General features: G+C 36.3%; 3 protein-coding genes across 3 annotated transcripts; 1 reads left to right on the forward strand and 2 right to left on the reverse strand.

Annotated features, from left to right (window-relative positions):
* The first annotated feature begins 1,428 nt into the window (after window positions 1-1,428).
* LOC140956871 (nitrate regulatory gene2 protein-like) lies at window positions 1,429-5,515 on the forward strand. Its single transcript, XM_073413778.1, has 4 exons — window positions 1,429-2,858; window positions 3,124-3,308; window positions 3,945-4,168; window positions 4,514-5,515. Exons 1-4 carry the CDS (start codon window positions 1,571-1,573, stop codon window positions 5,292-5,294), a joined length of 2,478 nt encoding a protein of 825 aa, XP_073269879.1. The 5' UTR covers window positions 1,429-1,570; the 3' UTR covers window positions 5,295-5,515.
* Window positions 5,516-12,458: 6,943 nt separating this feature from the next.
* Window positions 12,459-14,356, reverse strand: LOC140957408 (large ribosomal subunit protein eL43). The gene is made up of 5 exons (XM_073414641.1): window positions 14,240-14,356; window positions 13,614-13,653; window positions 12,934-13,022; window positions 12,759-12,841; window positions 12,459-12,685 (listed from the first exon to the last, which is right to left on the reverse strand). The coding sequence occupies exons 1-5, from the start codon at window positions 14,240-14,242 to the stop codon at window positions 12,622-12,624; spliced, it is 279 nt and encodes a 92-aa protein (XP_073270742.1). The 5' UTR covers window positions 14,243-14,356; the 3' UTR covers window positions 12,459-12,621.
* Window positions 14,357-15,182: 826 nt separating this feature from the next.
* On the reverse strand, window positions 15,183-18,719 carry LOC140957926 (protein TRIGALACTOSYLDIACYLGLYCEROL 4, chloroplastic-like). The gene is made up of 5 exons (XM_073415351.1): window positions 18,341-18,719; window positions 17,435-17,684; window positions 16,634-17,015; window positions 15,688-15,992; window positions 15,183-15,534 (listed from the first exon to the last, which is right to left on the reverse strand). Exons 1-5 carry the CDS (start codon window positions 18,613-18,615, stop codon window positions 15,337-15,339), a joined length of 1,410 nt encoding a protein of 469 aa, XP_073271452.1. The 5' UTR covers window positions 18,616-18,719; the 3' UTR covers window positions 15,183-15,336.
* Between the last annotated feature and the right edge of the window lie 449 nt (window positions 18,720-19,168).

Genomic DNA, 19,168 nt, shown 5'->3' on the forward strand with positions numbered 1-19,168 from the left:
GTTTTTTTTTTACAACGCACGCTGGGGAGAGGGATCGAACCTGAGGAGGGAGCCAGCTTAAGCTGGTGGGTGAGACCATTGGGCTAAAGCCCGGTCTCGTCTAAATTCTAGAGCATATGGATATTAAATGAAAATTGTTTTATTAATCAGTATGTCTTTTGTGAGAAAATCTCACGGATAAAGAAAATTGTTTTATTAATCAGTATGTCTTTTGTGAGAAAATCTCACGAATTTTTATCCGTGAGACGTGTCAACTATGATCATATCTAAAATTATAAGTAATATTTTTTTATATAAAAAACAATAATTTTTCATGAATTACCCAAATATGAGACATGTCTCATAAAATTGGCTCGTGAAACCATCTCACAAAAGTTTATGTGTTTATTAATTACTCAAACAAAATTATTTTATTTTATTTTTATATTTAATTCACAAAGATAATTTTAATAAAGAACTAGTTTCATTAAACTTATTTGAATTAATTATTTTATTAGATTAAATTAAATTCCAATTAATTGTTTCTAAGAGTAAAATTATTTTTATTAAAATTTATTTAATTAATTCACAAATAAATAATTTATAGAATTAAATAAATGATACAGAATATTTTAGGAATATTATTTTGGAGTTTATGGGTTACATAACAACTCTATATTTGAACTTTGACGCATAAATCGTGTTATTGTGAAGTTAAAAGTGTAAAAGGTTGGAAATAGCCTTATGCTCCATTAATTGATGTATATTTTTTCATAATTTGTACAGACAATAAAGCGTCATTTTAGTAAATGGTAATGTGCAGTCGAATTATTACTTCCATATAAGGAGAGTAATGGGTCAAGTTCGGGGTGAGTTTGGTCCCGTCCCGTCTCGTGAATTCGAAGTGTCCTATCCAAATTGGACCCATAAACCGTAGGCGGTGTAAACCCGTCCCGTTTGGGTGGGTTTATTGCCGGACCAAGTTTTGAATCAATCCATTATCATACTTGAAAATAACATGACTTATTATCATTCCTAAATTTTCATCGGAGCTTATACTACATTTGAAAATATAGATCATAATTTATTTTTCTTGTAATTGTAATTTGGCAAAAATTTGTATGATAAGATCTCACGAGTCAGTATTTTGTGAAACAGATATCTTATTTGGATAATTCATGAAAAATTATTATTTTTATGCTAAAAGTATTATTTTTATTGTGAATATCGGTAGAGTTGATCCGTCTCACAGATAAAAATTCGTGAAACCGTCTCACGAGAGAATACATTTGGGACGATGAAATCAACGATGGACAAAAGGACCCACATGGAGATTTTCTTTGTTTTCTAAAAAATGCATATATTTTAACGAAATGAAATAAGACAATATCCAAATTGAAATTAAGAATAACAACAAAAGCTTTAAAAATATACATAAATAGTAATAATTGCATATGATTTTTGTTGAAGCAGCAGTATGTAGTGGCAGGCTCCTCCACCCTTTTAAATGCGAGACACTTCTGCTCCGCCGCCACGCGCCGCTACTATTGGGTTGACTTGCTGATTCCTTAAGATAAGAGTGTTTCAAGTCATGGGTTGCACGGCGTCCAAGCTCGACAACGAGGACACCGTGCGGCGGTGCAAAGAGCGCCGCCGCTTGATAAAGGAGTCAGTTTACGCCCGTCACCACCTGGCCGCAGCTCACTTGGATTACTGCCGGTCCCTTCGCTTAACTGGCTCAGTCCTCGTCGCCTTCGCCTCCGGTGAACCACTATCAGTCTCGCACCATACCCCCGCCGTCCTCCTCCGCACTCCTGCTGCCACCGCCGCCTCTGCCGTTAAACCCCCGGCCTTCATTCCACCGACTGATGATCACATCCCATCCCCATCTGCTTCACGCTCTTCGCCCCCTCCTCCATCCCCTCCCTTGTCCACAACCTCTTCCCATCATCGCCGCCACCAACCGCAGCCACGCCGGAAAAAGCCTATTAAATTACCCCACATCCTTTCCGACTCAAGCTTTTCATCCTCTCCACCACCCCTCAATAATTTCACTTTCAACGCCGCCGTAAATTCAACTTACTCAACCACACCTTCACAAGCATCTTCTGTATGGAATTGGGATAATTTTTACCCTCCCCCCTCCCCTCCGGACTCCGAGCACTTCAACCAACTCCAGAACAACAAGAGAACCGCAGGCCGGACCGGGGAGGACCATTCTGATGATGATAATCACTATACTGATGATAAAGATTCAAGCCATACCGGTGATCGCTATCAGAGACCTTTTGGTATCGACGAAAACAAGCACTTTGATGACAGGGGGTCAGATCACTCGCCAAACTCGCGATATACTCGTAATAGTTCTGCAAGAAATCATATGAAACAAGGTCCCTTGCACCGTAAAGGGCAGTGGGTGAAAGAAGAGGAGGAAGAAACTGAGAGAGAGGAGGTGCAATGCAGTGAATGGGAAGACCATGATCATTATAGTAGCACAAGTAGCTCATCTGACGAGGATGTTGAGGAAGATTTGAAGTCAAGATCTGATTTTGGGACTCGGTCAAATTTTGGCTCGGTGAAGAGTGAGGCAGTTGCTGCAAACAAGGAGAATTCCCATGTGAACGCGAACTTTAAGTTCTCTAGCAAGTTGGAGAAGCTTTCATCGGAGGATGAGGGAAAGTCTTCGGCTAGTTGGCGAGATGGAAACAAAGAAGGGACGAATTCTGATCGTCGGGTTGTAGTGAGGCACAAAGATTTAGCAGAGATTGCGGCGGCTATCCAGGAGTATTTCGATAAGGCTGCTGCTTCTGGAGAGCAGGTCTCTGAGATACTTGAGACGGGGAGAGCTCAGCTTGATCGTAGCTTCAAACAGCTGAAAAGTGAGTATAGCTATGGCCTAGTATATTCTTGAATTGAAATCTAGCCGATTCTATGCTATTCTCGTGAGATTCTAATTTCCCCCAAAACTGTTGTCCTTTTTCCCACTAAAAGTTTTTGGGGCGAGTTATCATTTGGACTCTTGATCTTACCAGTCCTTAATGAAGATTGCTAAAGGATTCACATATCTTTGAATAAGTATTGTGGGATGTACTAGGAAGTTGCTTCTTGGTTCAATTTAATCGTTTTTGTTTCCTCTTCTTACAGAGACAGTCTATCATTCTAGTGGAATGTTGAGTAATCTGAGTTCAAGCTGGACTTCGAAGCCTCCATTGGCAGTTAAATACCGGTTCGAACCCTATTCGATAGACCAATCTGGTGGTCCAAAGAGCCTTTGCTCCACCTTGGAACGGCTCTTGGCTTGGGAAAAGAAATTATATCAAGAAGTGAAGGTAATGGATCTGAATCTCTCAACATCAACCACTTTCGTCTAATCCTCATCGAGGTTTCACATTTTTCATTTGAAGTGAATTTTGGATCTTGTTTTGTTGTTTCATAGACGCCACAGCTGACAATTTCATGAAGCTTTCCCTTTTCTTGATTGCATTTCTAGTAATGTAATGACAAATTCGTTCCTTGAAAAAGCTAGGGGAGAGATTATATAGACTTGGAACACGTCTCTTTTTAGTGGGTGGTTGTGGTGCTATATTGGTTGTGTTAGCTTATTGATAAGCCTCTGTATGAAATGACAAAAATACCCTGAGTGACAAAAACAGCCTGGAATCATCTTTAGGATTTCAACTTGGAACATGATGGTGGGTCTGCTTCCAAAAGACTTGTCTTTTAGTTTCCAGCTGGTGTGTGCCTGTCATCACCTAAAAAAAATGCTAATCATAATGAAATTTTTAGGCTCTGGAAAATTTCACTCGCTATGTTTCCACCGAAAGTTCTAATATTGTTCTACAGTGTTTTTTTCTGCAATCCTCGAGTATATTAAGCACGAATCAGTTAAATTTCCAAATGTTTGCCAAGATTTGTAGCTGAATACTTATCGATATATTGGTGTGTGCCCACTGTGGATAATCTAGGCTAAAGAAGGTGTAAAGATCGAGCATGAGAAAAAGTTGTCAGTGCTTCAAAGTCAGGAGTACAGAGGGGGAGAGGAAGCCAAGTTGGACAAGACTAAGGCATCGATAACGCGGCTGCAATCACTGATCGTGGTGACATCTCAGGCCGTTTCAACGACGTCCACTGCTATTGTTACTTTACGAGACTCGGACCTCGTCCCACAACTTGTTGAACTTTGTCACGGGTATGTATTGCCACCTTATCTTGCATTCAAAATCAAGTGTTTCTGTTGCGTCGTAGTCCGCTAATGATCAGTGTTTATGAAAACCATGTTTGAGGTGGTTATGAGTATGAGCCAAACAAATATGAAGGAATCTATTGATAAGTTCATCAGTTATCACCGATTACATGTCCTGTTAAATTGTGAATAAATTCATGAAATTCCACTGCACTTTATAAAGGGTGAGAACTGAGGAAATTCCGTGTATTGACTTCCATTTGATGCTCACTAATGCATTTATTTGTTTCATTTTTGTAATTTTGTTACTTATCCTACATTACCAACCTTCGGGTGAAATTGATAATGCAGGTTCATGTACATGTGGAGATCTATGAATCAGTATCATGCAATCCAGAACGACATAGTGCAACAAGTTCGTGGTCTAGTTAACCGAACAACCAAAGGTGAACCAACTTCTGACCTGCACAAGCAGGCAACACGTGATCTTGAATCGGCTGTATTAGCTTGGCATTCCAGTTTCTGTCGCCTGATAAAGTTTCAGCGTGATTTCATTTGCTCTCTTCATGGATGGTTTAGGCTAACCTTCATCCCCATCAACACCGAGCCAAATAATAGGGAGCTACCAGAGGTTTTTGCTTTCTTGGATGAGTGGAAACTTGTACTCGACCGAATCCCAGATACAGTTGCTTCTGAAGCCATCAAAAGCTTCATCAATGTAGTTCATTCAATATACCTGAAGCAAATAGAGGAGCTCAAGATCAAGAAACGAACAGAGAATGTGTCAAAGGAGCTCGAGAAAAAGGCTTCCTCGCTCAGAAACATAGAAAGAAAATATTACCACTCTTACTCAATGGTTGGCATAGGACTTCCTGATACAGGACCAGATAACGGGCACGTTTTGGATGCTCGAGACCCACTGGCTGATAAAAAAGCAGAACTTGCAACATGCCAGATGCGGGTTGAGGACGAGATGCATAAACACTTGAAGGCAGTCGAGGTGACACGAGCAATGACACTGAATAACATTCAAACAGGGTTGCCAGGAGTTTTCCAAGCCATGACCAGTTTTTCTTCGTTGATCACCGAATCCCTCGAGATGGTTTGCGGCCGTTCGTATGCCATTAAGTAAAATCATCGCATTAAGATGAACATGTGACTTTTTGACCTTTCGCCTTATGGTGTTATAAGGCAAGATAGCAATAGAATTATAAGGACAGGACTTGTTTTTATAAATATTATTATAATTATAAATACTTAAATACTTTGGAATTTTGCAGCTGCAGTCACCCTGTTGTGTTTTGTGGGGATGATACTATTGTCTGTGTATATATTAATATTGTATCAGAGATTTGCCTCTTAATTGTTTAGCATCTAATAATAGCTATATATCTTTAATCAATAATTTTTCTTTCCATTCAAAATCAATCAATATAAATAGTTAATCAGACTGTCACAAGTGATATTAAATCAACGGAAATCGAGCAAGCCATATTAATTTATCGAAAATAAACTAAATATCAAAATAGGCTATTGTCTCGGCATTATCGAAAATAAGAAAAACTCAGCATAAAATAGGCGATTACAGCTGAATTTGGCTCCCTCATCTCTCAAGCCTCTGCCATCAAAATTTAGTTGTCAAAAGCCCTCCTCCAGTGATGGATTAGGATTACTCCACGTCATATGTGCGTCATGCATGTGTTCCCTCTCGGGCTGGATTGATGAGCAATCGATCAGCCACTCCCCACTGTCGTCTGTCAAGTGCCACTTGTAACATAGAGTTCAAAATCCCGGTCTGAGCAAGATTAATGCACCACTCACATGATCATCATCGATAATTAATTATTTTTAGACAGATGATATTTATTTCTATCATCTCAAAATAATTAATATATTTTGTTTGTGAGATCATTATTATTTTTTAACAATAATCTCTTTAATAATGGGAACAAATTTGATGGCAAAATTTATTGTATTTTAAAATTTGCATTTCTTCATATTTTCGTATATTGAATTTGATAATCAATCACCCAGATTTCTCATTTTTTTTAACGTAGTTAAATAGTTCTTAACTACTGTGTTAATCTACCAACACTAACACCGCCCCTCAAGCTTGGTATAAGTTGCAAAGACCAAGCTTGGATGACAGAAATACGTGTTGGTCTCTAACCAATGAAAATGTACGTCGGCTGAATGATGGCAGATTTGAAAATTTTGAGTCAGATTTAATCGAAAAAAATTATTGTGTTTCAGGTGAAAACAATTGCATGTGACCCCTATAAACTTGGGTATATGACGAATATTAATGTTTTCGAGCCACTTATGACCACTAAAAGAAGAACAAAATGATGTTAGGTCCAGCCATGCATGTTCCAATATGAGATAAATAACGTTTGAATGAATACCTGGCTGGGTTGATCATTTGTGGCTCGGGTTATTTATTCATTCATGTGCAGGAGCGGCTAAATTTTTAATCAAACTTTTTTTCATAGAAAATGCCGGATAAATTGAGACTGAGGATCTCACTAATTTTCGAGTAAACACATGTTTTTGTAATTTTGATAAATAATAATAATTTTTTTCATAAAATTGTTTAATAATATACTAGAAAATTCAACACACACATGCATTACATATATTTTTTTTCATGAATTAGCCAACCATTAGAAATTAATAAGCCAAGACAGATTGCAATCTATTAATGACAATATTTTATTATCTAATTATTTGTGGTTGTACGTAGACAGCCAGCATGTTAACTCATGCAAATTGGCATCTGGTTGCAAAGTCAATTTCTTGATCTACATCTCTACTGTTCAACTAATAATTGGTTTAACTTCTCTCCCTGAGGGTTCATATATATAAAGAATTCGTACGAGTTATCAAATAACTGAGTAATGATAATCAATGAATCTGCGTCGAAGACGAAACCATGAACTAATGCCATGATCGTGGAGGAATAAAGAAAAAAGAAGTAAGTAGCAGGCTAAATCTAAAATAAAAGATATAAAAGGTGACAAAACTATAATATTCCAAAAATAGAGATGACATCGTCAATAAAAAAAATATATGTATATAATGTCAAATCACTAAACGGTGTATATNGCGGAACTAGATATCCCAGATGGGATGCCTAAACTCATCACCTTCCTCTCTTCTCTCCTGCAACAAGTGGCGGAGTCGAACGATCTCAACCGCCCATTCCAACCCCAGGAAATCTCAGTCTTCCATGGCCTCAACAGACCAACCATCTCAATTCAAAGCTATCTCGAACGAATCTTCAAGTATGCCAATTGTAGCCCTTCTTGCTACATTGTCGCCTACGTCTACCTTGATCGGTTCACTCAGCGGCAACCGACGCTGCAGATCAATTCCTTCAACGTTCACAGGCTGCTTATCGCCAGTGTCATGGTGTCTGCCAAGTTCATGGATGACATGTGAGTTTACATTCTACTTATTATTCAATTTTTATTTTTTTTTCAAGAATCTGGTTGCTTCAATTATGAAGTTTTCTTGAGTTGTTAAATTTTAAAATATGAACATGGGTTGGTTTCCAAAAGTTTCGAGCTAGGATATGATGATATTTGAGCTGGCTATTATATTTCTTTTTAACTTTTCATTACTATTTCTTCTAGATTTATTTTCAAGAATCTTGCTGGATTTATGAAGTTTTGTCAAGAAATATTGGGCTGGGATTTGTTTTTGTTGTTGTTGATTTTCAAGTTGGATTCAAAATTTTCAGATGGATCGATTGGTTTCTTGAACTCTTTAATTACCTTTTTTTTTCTCTCTAATAATTATTGGAGAGCACTCATCATGATTAGTTACGAGTGAATCACCAAGTAATGATATTTTCGGAAAATTAATTAATGAAATAAATTTTAACACGAGTACGGGTCAAATTAATAAAATGTAAAATCGACTAATCAAGAACAATTTCTTTTTTTTATTGATGAGATAAATTTTTTTTTTGGTAGTTAAATAGATAATAATCATTTTATGTAAATAAACCCTTATCATTTTTGTGCTTTTTCTATAAATAATAATTTTCTTCTAAAAACAAATTTATGTATGTGCATACACACATCTAATGCGGACACAAACATGCATTGGTCGAAGAAACTCCACGAATGATATGATTGACTGGGTAGATGCATTCTTAAACTTCTGCATGTGGGGCGGCAAAATATTTCAGGATTAGCGAAGAAAAATACGTCAAACGTGACAAATCTCTATTCAGTTCTAGCGATGGAATTCTTGCCAAGAGCTCATGGACCAGGGATATATTGACAGCAAAATGCAAATTGAACAACCAAAGGGGGATCCTTGCAATTGACGCAAGTTTAAGGGATTAATAAAATAATTCCATTGTCATATACAATGCAACAAAATGTAGCTTTATTGGAAGGTGCATGGGGTACCAATTAATTGTCAGCACCCAGAGATTGAGAGAAGGAAAAATAGGCATAATTAAATTTGAAAGATTATAAGATTTACGTGTTTATTTTTGCATGATTATTACAGAAATGATCTTCGGCTAGGATGCATGAGAAGCTTATAATTATTACAAATCATTAATTTATTTATGAATCTACATACACAGATATAAATCACATACGCTTCGTCTTCCACCATTTATATATTTCCTTCAAAGCCCTAATCCCAAAGGGCACTGAAGCAATAGCCAACAGGTACCTAAACCTCACAGATTCATCAGGAGCTATGGCAAAAAGAGCAGAAGCGTAAGTCACAAACATGGATAAAATGGAAGTCCACAGCTCAACATGAAAAGGGAACTTGTAAGTTAAAGAAACCAGGACCAGAATAGAAGTCGAAAAAGCTAATGTGTTGGATACCAAGAAAGTGTAGAACGCTTGTTTTTGGTCCGAATAAATCGCCCTTCCTGCCTTGTGCCCATCCGTGTCGTCCTGCCACACACCCCCGGGTGGATTTACCCCTGCCTGAAATGTTACGGCAGTGATCAGTGCCGCCACTATCAGTAAGACGTTACGGGTGTCGTTTGGGGTATCGGTATCTTCATTGTACATGAACCTTTTTATGCTGGTTTTTCTCACCGCGCCTTGAGGGAGAGTAGCCATAATGATCGAAAAACTTTTTTGGATACAAAGATTGAAAAAAGTTGTGAAATAAGATTTAACTTAGTGTATAAATACTTGTGTTTTGTGAAGGTTTAGGTAAAGTGAAGGCGGCTATAAATGGAAGAAATTTGAGATCGTGCCAATGACGAGGAAGTTTCTGTTCATTTTCTAGTCTACTAAATGAAACCGCATATTTTGTTTTGAAACAAAAATGGAACCACAAATTTGGACTTGGTCTAAATTTTTTATGTAGGAAAGCAATTTAATTTGACCAAATCTTGAATAATAATTCGAGTATATTTTGCTTAAATAGATTGTATAAACGAAAGTCGTAAACCCTCGTCAATGGCTGAAATGTGGAGTGGTAGATTGTAATCGAATATGTATATAATAGCTAGCTAGATCCATTTTGTTTCTTAATTTGTTTTTGAATTGTAATTATTTGGACTTTCTAATAATAATATATATTACTTCATATGTGAGGGATTTTCTCACAACAAAATACCAGCTGCTTCTTTGAAAAGGGGGCTTATGAAACAAGTTATAAAACGTTGAAACCACAATAAATAAATTGATTATGAATATATAAAGTAAATATGAACCAATTAATTGATATACCTTAGCATTTTTACAGAGATTATTTTCAATCTTGTTATGTATACTTAAAAGCCAGGGAGTTGACTGCATGGTTTGTTTCTTGGTCGTCTTTATTATTTATTTTTTTCGATTGAATCAAGAGGAAGACTTGGCTTTGTAATAGTTTGTATAAAAAGATAATAACGAACAAACTTGAGTTGCACGATCGAGCTAGAGTACCGCCGCGTAGAATAAATAACTTATTTTGATCTGAATTTTATTGCATTTTTAGAGACCAACTAAACTTTCTGGGTCTATTTTACAGACTAATTTTATTGATCCGTATAAAAAGACTTAAAAAGAAAGTTTTTTTTTAATTAGTCTTCTACATGTAGATAGTCTTTAGAAATTATTATAAAAAAAAAACCCTTAGCTTAATTGCTAATCCCGATCCTTTGATAATGATAAATTGATTCTTATTATCTTCTTCTGCGACAGTACTAACGTAAATCTTGCATGTTTATAGACCAAAATGGCGAAACCAAGGCAAAGTGTTTTCGAAGAGTAAATGAAAATGTAACAAACACAATCTCTTCCCACGTCTGTCTCAAACAGTAATGACTCGATGATAATTTCGTAGGTAGACTTCACATGACCAAATTAAAATTGGATACTCTCTTTATTTGAATCATTCTCATATATATATAACTTGAGCTGAAACTTGAAAAGCAGTTAGAAGAGTACAAAAACTATGACTTTGGAACATGTCCTAGAGTTTATTGCTCTGGACAGCCTTGCCTTCCGGTTGGACGGTCGGACATCCCGCGCTCAAGCACCGTGAAGATATACTGTCCCAAATGTGAAGATATTAACTACCCTCGATCCAAGTACACGGGCAGTATCCTTCCATTGCCCTATTGCATTGAGGCCTTGACCCTCTGGTTGATTTGCATGCTAACAACCCTCCCCTCTCCCTCGCACACACACAAAGTTCATCCAAAGTGGCCAGGTGTTGCATTAAGAATGTTTTTTTAACCACACATCATGGTCAATCTCAAAGGCAATACGTATTTCACACACACACACACAAGAACTGTAAAATGAATTAACATAAATATTGCATGATCTAAACAATTTTGATGCATCAAGATACATTGGATTTGCTAAAATATAGATGTGAGAATCAAGGGAGTAGAACCGTTTCCCGTTATATGTTGCATACATGCTTGACGGATGATTTCATTTACCACCAAAGATATTGATGGAGCGTATTTCGGAATCACATTCCCTCATCTCTTCTTGATGACTTATGGACACCTCAAGCCACGAAAGCCAACACAGAACTATATTCCTAGAGTTTTTTGGCTACAAGATTCACAAGCCTTGACGCGTAGCTTTCGGTCCTTTGCTGCTATCAATGTCTTAATTCTTCTTCTGACAAAAGTTCCGTATTAGGCTTTGTGGTATATCAGTGGATCGTGAGCAGGTTGGCTTAGATACACGAAGCATGCTTAACTAATGAATGAGTTGTTACTTTTTTTTATTTCAGTTCTCGTGTCAGTTTTCATTTCTTTCTGTTTTTACAATCTTAACGTTGTGGACTGTATTAATTTAGTGTGCATATTTTTCACTAGTAGTTGTTGTGAAAGCAATCAATCGAAATTTTGAAGAATTATTACATATACTACTTCTAGATAGTAGAGATTAGTCCCGTCAACAAATCATTTGTTAATCTTTGGCTATAATTTATCACCAGAGGAACAATTTCGCATTTTGGCATTTTTCCCTTTTCATTTTATCACTGTAGCATGGTGTAAGAAAGTGGAAAATGGTTTTTTCATGGGTAATAAACATTCCATAAAATTATAATTTTCAAACTTAATCATACATTATTTTCAGAAAACATATCCTCCATTAATTAAACAATAAATTAGCTACTAAAATAATACATTAAAATATAGTCTTTAAAAAGTATCAATTTAGATCGAAAACTTTTAACATGAAAATTTCAACCTTAGCGGAGCTTTATAATACCCCGAAAAACTTACTAATCGTAGTAAAATGATTTTTCTGAATTTATTAATCATAACAAAAGTATTAATCATAATACAATTAGTTTAAAATCTAACTTTTTTGAAGTTATTTTTCTAAATTTATTAATCACGATATTCTTATAGTTGCGTCATTTATAAAAATTAAATAAATACAGCCATCCGATGAATTATACCCCGAGAGCAGGGTTTGTCTTTGCCTGAATTTTAAAAAGTCGGTGTTCAATCATCCAATCGAAACAAATTCGCCGAAAGGTGGGCACAATATCCTTCAGAAAAAACCTATCGCTTTGTCATCAGAGGTCTTAAAATCCACCCCATTATTTTCTAACCAGCCAGGAGTGTTGGAGCAAAGAGTTGATTAACCGAAGAAATTATGGAAATGCTACGTTTGGGGATGTTTTGACGTTCGCACCCGACAAGCAAAGTTTAGCGGAAACTCCAAAACGACCTGAACAAGAATTAAAAAATACGAAGAGCAGACACTATGATTTCATAATATTTCTCCTATCATCATCTGATTTGTTAATATTTCTAGCCATGAGACAATACACAAGTAATACACAAGTATTCAGATCGCCAAGGAGTGAGTTTTCAGTAATTTCAGGAAAAAAGAAGTATCGCCATACATATAGTTGTAGTGCTCTCATTGCTGTTTGATCAGTAACTAAATTACCTAAATGATACCCATAATTTCAAAATGGGCGGATGACCATGAGAAATATCGAAAAATTTAACTCTCAGTTTGCTCCCTGAGCCTTCTGATGGTGCTCCTAACAGTCACAGCACTAGCAGTGCTGCAAGGTGGGGAATTATGAGTTTGGGAACTAAATGTGAATTTAAGAAGGTCAAAATAAAGAAGTTTATTACTTCAAAGTGTAAGCACCACCAGCCTTCACTTTGCCACAATCCTTGCATCCCCAAATGCCAACTGCCTTCCTCTTCACGGCATACTGTTACAGAATTATTACATTCGGAATATGCATAATCAACCAATATCACCCAGCAAATCAATCATGCTATAGACTTAACTCTTGGTGCATACCTTCCCGCAGAACTCACAAAAGTACTTGCTGTGTTGACTTACTTCCATCTTCTTAATCTGCTTTCTCAAACTTGCACCATAACGGGTACCTGAAATGTTTCGAAAGGATAATAGAAACTGATCATTACATTAGAAATAAAAGGGTTCGAGCTTGAACATGAAATAAGGACTCAACATATAGTACATTAACAAAGCCTACAACTGATGGATCCAAAAACTCTGATATACAAGTTCAAGGAGAAGAATGTTTAATGCCATTACCACATAAGGATCATGAAGATTTCACAATCGAAGTTAACTAATCACTAACTTCCTAAAAAAACATGTTACGTAACATCAATAACTATTCCCATATGAAATGAAAATCGGTTTAAAGTAACAAAGGGCCGCTCTCCTAGTGTCATAGACCAAAAGATCAATAGCCATTCAAGTCAGAAGAAATGAATCGGAGGCAAGACACTGAGACTGGAGGAAGAAGTTCAAATATTAAGTCCATTAGTTCAAGGAAAAACACTTTACACAAACATGAATGGGACAAAGGCGATCATGGGAGAATTGAACTCATAACCTCCAACTAGATAATCACAAGCCAAGAGCAACTTCAGACAACACATTCACACACAACCAGAAACAAAAGACAGAACAGAGATTGACAAAGCAGTTATAAAAGTAAGACCTACCGTACTTGCCAACAATACCAACCTTCTTGGTTCTCTTGGCCTGCACAAAACATAGATTTACAATCAATACAATAACTGAGACACTTTACAAGTAACACAAGGTAATAATAAAAACTATTACTAAAAACCAAAAGTTAAAATCACAGAATGTACAGTGATTAGAACAATGTAAGGAAACTGATTCAAATCGGAAAACATATCACGGCGTAAAACAGAAGTGAACAACGAACGAGGATATCATCCCTAATCACCTAACAATACAATCAAAATAAAGGTAAAAACAAAATAAATAGAACACTTCTAAATCTCCATGTACCAACTCCGCTAAAGTATGGTAATACTAAAGAATTCTAAACTTTTACTCATTAATTTCAAGACTTCCATCGAGAGAAACACGAAAAGCGTGACTAAACCCCATAGGATCCGATCACAACCAACGAGTTTCAATACGCAACGACATCATCATCTCGTACATCAACAACATGATGATTAAAACAGCAGCCATCTGAGCTTGAAAAAACAAAAATTCAAGACCATTTCCGCCAAGAATCTTTAACAAATACGAAAATCAAACAGGGAAAGCAGATTAAGCGTGATCTTTAATGCTTGAAGGATAGAGAAGCTACCATTGGAGATGACTGATGAGTCTGGGAAGCGACACCAAGGAAAAGCAGCAGCAGCAAAAGCCCTAATTCTGCAAAATGATAGATGTAAAAGGCTTAAATTAAGCCCATGGGATATTTGGGTTCACTAAAAATCACAGCCAAATTTCCGGCCCATTATGTTTCTCAGTTGCCTCTTAGCTTTGATTTTCTTATATTTAAATTTTTTAGATAATAAAACAATCATTTTACTTAACTATAATCAGCGAAGGACAAAATAGAAAACTTACATTTTATTACAATGAATATCACGCGTTTTAATATATACTGACGTCTGACATATATATGTTTTAATATAAGTCCACCATCGTATTCTAAGGTAGGAGTGTGTCTCATGTGAGAGCGTCTCACGGATCTTAATTTGTGAGACGAGTCAACCCTATCCATATTCACAATAAAAAGTAATACTCTTAGCATAAAAAGTAATACTTTTTCATGGATGACCCAAATAAATGATCCGTCTCACAAATATGACCCGTGAGACCGTCTCACACAAGTTTTTGCCCACAGGTAATACTCATATATTGAATATAATAAAACATATCTAAATTTTACATCTAATAGATGAATGTCAATTTATAGATAAACACATAGGCGTATACGATATTTATGCACTCATTTGCATGTTTGTAGAATAAAAAGTAGTAGGAATTCTTTCCCCACAGGATTTATTATGTGAAAGACAATGATTTATTTGAAAAGAGTATCGAATTCAAATCCACATTATTTTGTCAGTCAGTTATAAAAAAAGTCGCTCGAAAGCTGCTTAAAACAGCAAATCACTTCTAGTTTGGACGCACATTTTTGAAAGGCGGGTTATGAACTATCTTCTAGCTCCAGTTAGAGTCATATTTATTTGGATTATTGTCATATGTCAGTTTATTTCACAAGCCACAGATTTCAACAACTGATTTTATATAACCTTGAGTGAAATTTAATAAGCTACAGTTTTTGTAAGCATGAGACAGAATCACAGACCCTAAGACGAAACATGTCACTGGAGAATTAAGCCAAGAATTGACTTGGACCAAAATAGAACAAAAATTTAAACAGGCGTAGTTTTAGAATTCAAACAGGCGTAGTTCAATCATTCCTTCTTTCCTTTTCGGTGCGTACCATGCTACAACCTTCCCAGAACGCAGGATTCTTAAAGAGTAATTCAAGCTGCATATCAGATCTTCCAGCTGAGGTCCACTTCTCCCACCTGAAGAGTCGAAGGCAAATTTGGAATCCACTCGGAAAACAATTGGTCCAGCCACCTGCATAATGTTAAACACCATCAATATCTAGCACATCATTGAAGAATAATATATCTATAAACTCGAGACTTCGTTATATATGATGTGGGGTGGCAGTCTTGTTTGTAATATGACATTTAGTGAAGAGTGTGATAATCAGATGGAGACAGTCACCTGCTGCTGAAATATTAAACTAAGTCTAGGAGAAGACTGTAAATTTGGTGATCGATGGCTCTGTGTCCTTCGGCAGAGATTGTACACCGAATTGGCCAAAGCAGAAGCTGAAGAAATATCAACACGAGCATCTAATCTGGTGAGGTCACCAAATGTCTTTGTGAGTTTCCCATGTTGGAAAGTATAGCAAACTGATCCGAATAAATCAGCAACAAAACGACCTCTATCCTTAGCCCTTGAAGAATTTATGTCCACAACTTGGGATGAATCTTTCCTACCACCAAACCATGCTTCACAAGTACCCCCTAAATGCAAATGGAGAATAAAGAATGACAAAAGTAGAACTGTGAAATGGTAAAACGAAAACAAGTTTCTACCAAGTACCAGACTAATGAACTCGGGATGCAATCATAAATTAAACAGATATAATTCTTGATAACTAAATGATATATAGGAACGAACGTCATTTCACGCCACTATCATGTGAAGGAAATAAAAGAACTGTTTTTTTTATCAGACACAGAACCCACTTTAGAATCATTTAAATGTTATGATACAACTATGAAAGGATTAAAAATCTCGTTCGAAATAAAACATGTCAGACATCCATGTTTGCATTTAGCAATGTTTTCATACATATTTGTTAGACTGATCTAGCCATAAAATATAATATTCAGTGAAGAAGCCCTCCATCCATGATGTGGAAAGTACCAAAATTGCTGGGAAATAGAAGCAGTCATTTCAATAATGAAAGCTGTAGTCAATGAAGTGAATATTTAGCTCCAACAAATCACCCAACAGCCCAACACCGTATGTGATGGACGAAGAATTGAACATAAAATTTGAACACAAATAAAAAATTATACTCTCAGCAAATAGACTAAATTACATAAGGCAAAACTATAAAACTAGTATCTATTAGCACAGTCTGAAATCTTAAAATTACCCATAATTCCAGATATTGCCGCATGAGGCTCTTTGAGACGAATATCATATGAACGATGCCGAAATTGGTCCGTTCCTGTCTTTTTTATCACATCGTCCTCTGTTTCTATTTGCCTCCACAAGTCCTTAGACTTCTCATACGAAAAGGCAGATTTCATGCACACACCAGGCAATAAGGATAGGGGTGTTTCACAATCAATGGAATCTATGGCCAGTGGGAGGCCATTATTTTTATGTATGCCAAAACGGTATCTCAGTCCCGACTCCGAGACAAGGGATGAACAGTCCAATGATATAGACTCAGGAACTTCCCAGTACTTCCCTTTACAGCCTATGAACAACTCAGGCCATGCAGCTTCTAAAGTAATATCGTGATCTGGAAGCTGCAAAATTGAGAAAGACGTAGAGCAGACTTTGAAATTATCATTAAGGTTAAGTTAAGCAGATCACTTGACCCAACTCAATCATTTGATTGAAGGTGGGTAACACAGAATAAATGTTCTTCGACTATGACAAACTTCTCGTTGGGACAATGACTGGTTAGAAAGAAATTATGGATCAAAAGATGATCAACATACTAATCACATAATAAATTTCCAAGTGAAGTATCAAAAATTTATTGTTGCTTAAAACAGATGTCGAATGCTTTCATATTGAACCTCAGGAGTCAGGAAGCCCCCTTTTTTCTCATTTTTCCAAGTTTGGACATTTGAAAACAGTAGAGGCCAGAAGGCGATCAAAATGAAGGACAATGGGAGATGGGCTTGTGAAAGGACCTACTAAAACAACTTCAGAACTTTACCTTGTGAAAGAGCATGGCCTTCATACGCCTTGTTTTCTTCTCACCATGCTTTTCAGTGCTCAATAGTAAGGATGATGAGGATGTTAGAGCTATTTGTGAGCATAAGCCAACTGCATAGAGTGATTTGTCCAGGAATTTCTTTGCAGTCTCCTTGAGCAAAGGTAGATCCCATTCTTCTGCAGCAGAAAATTCAGCTTTAATAGATGATATCAATTTCTTTGGACGGAACTGTCCAATTAAACCAACCCACCTGCAAGAGAAAGTTAATCTCTCTGAGTTAGTACATGAACAAAATAATCCGCATATGCAAAAATTGATCCTTGTGATTGGTGAGTTGAATAAAGAAGTAAAGTTGAAAACACAAAGTTCATGTAAATTAAATAACCCTTGGGAGTTATAGATCAAAGAACTTCGTCACATTTGTTTAGTTAACAATTTTAACTATGGGAAATCTCTTCCTAAAAAGACATTTTAACCTAAGATGTAGAATAACAAATTCAAATCTGTAATCACAGTTATTCAGCTCAAAATGCTTCCATGCCGAAATGATCCATAATTATAGCCTGTTCCTGGAAACCTAATGTATTCTGAATGTTATAAACTTGTATATTTAAAGATATCACAAAAAAGTTGGTAATTCTTTTCACATTGGTGATTGGCCACTATGTTGACCGCTATATGAACTAAGGACATACTTACATCTCGCCACCATCCTAACAAACATCGATGAAAATGTATTGCAATTTGAAATAATTCTGAGTGCCACTGGGAATGAAACATAAACACAAAGCCAAATTCCAATAACGCGCAGTCTCAACCATATCAACAAACACGACAAGAAAACCAAAATACACATTAGTCATTACGATTACCGACGCAGAACAACAAAGGTGCTCGGAATTTTACCAATTGCCAAAAACTACTTTGCCCAGAAGTGACTGCAGCGCAAACGAGCCCAATTCTTTATGATTAGCAGAGGGAGAAAAGGACGGAATGATGCCTAAAGGGAACCCATTTCCCAACAAAGATAACTGCTGAATTCTGAGAGCTTTACTGGCTCTCGCACCATCAATCGGCGCAGAATCTCCTGGAACAGCCCTTGAGACACCATCAAGAACTTGAGGAGTCGAAACGTTCAGGTCCCAGAATGCTGCGTCCATCGCTGTTCTTAGATTCGCCATTTTCTGGGTAATTTTTCAGGCCGGCCGAACCTTCTATTTTGATACGAGGGTTTGGTGGGATTCCTTATCTGGGAGTGTGAAGTGAGTTTTTGGATGAGAGCGAAGGGCGGGGGCACGGGGTTTTATGTTTGTTTTGAGTTTCGGTTAATTACAATTTGGCCCTATTATTGTTGTTTATTTTATTTTCGTACTTTCTGTCGTTTTTCCCATTTTATTGGTCAATGATTCTATTATTCAGATTAATTATATGTGACATGAATCTAAAGTGACATTATAATATTTAAAAATTAATGATAAGTTATCATAGATAAAAAGTAAAATACATATTCTTCAGATTTTTATTAACAGGAGTTCGTAAATTTATTAAACTGGAGACATTACTGATCAATTAGAATGAAATTAAATTCGAGCATTAATTTAATCCAATCTACATCAATATTTATATGAGTGATACTACATGTACATCAATTTGTACAACACAAAAAATTCAATGTAAAACTTCAAATTGTCAAAATCTCACTATATATTGAATACAAAAGTTCGTGATATAACA

Source organism: Primulina huaijiensis, chromosome 14, assembly GCF_012295235.1.
Source record: "Primulina huaijiensis isolate GDHJ02 chromosome 14, ASM1229523v2, whole genome shotgun sequence".
Lineage (NCBI taxonomy): Eukaryota > Viridiplantae > Streptophyta > Magnoliopsida > Lamiales > Gesneriaceae > Primulina > Primulina huaijiensis.

What these genes read in the sequence shown, in the direction of transcription:
- LOC140956871 (XM_073413778.1), top strand. Translation starts at nt 1,571, where the DNA reads ATGGGTTGCACGGCGTCCAAGCTCGACAACGAGGACACCGTGCGGCGG. An exon ending in AATTATATCAAGAAGTGAAG is followed by an intron (nt 3,309 to 3,944) that starts GTAATGGATCTG and finishes TGGATAATCTAG; the next exon opens with GCTAAAGAAGGTGTAAAGAT. An exon ending in CTTGTTGAACTTTGTCACGG is followed by an intron (nt 4,169 to 4,513) that starts GTATGTATTGCC and finishes TTGATAATGCAG; the next exon opens with GTTCATGTACATGTGGAGAT.
- LOC140957408 (XM_073414641.1), bottom strand. An exon ending in TGGTATTGTTGGCAAGTACG is followed by an intron (nt 13,023 to 13,613) that starts GTAGGTCTTACT and finishes GAAACATTTCAG; the next exon opens with GTACCCGTTATGGTGCAAGT. An exon ending in TTTGTGAGTTCTGCGGGAAG is followed by an intron (nt 12,842 to 12,933) that starts GTATGCACCAAG and finishes ATTCTGTAACAG; the next exon opens with TATGCCGTGAAGAGGAAGGC.
- LOC140957926 (XM_073415351.1), bottom strand. Translation starts at nt 18,615, where the DNA reads ATGGCGAATCTAAGAACAGCGATGGACGCAGCATTCTGGGACCTGAAC. An exon ending in AGGCCATGCTCTTTCACAAG is followed by an intron (nt 17,016 to 17,434) that starts GTAAAGTTCTGA and finishes TCAATTTTGCAG; the next exon opens with CTTCCAGATCACGATATTAC. An exon ending in GGCAATATCTGGAATTATGG is followed by an intron (nt 15,993 to 16,633) that starts GTAATTTTAAGA and finishes ATTTGCATTTAG; the next exon opens with GGGGTACTTGTGAAGCATGG.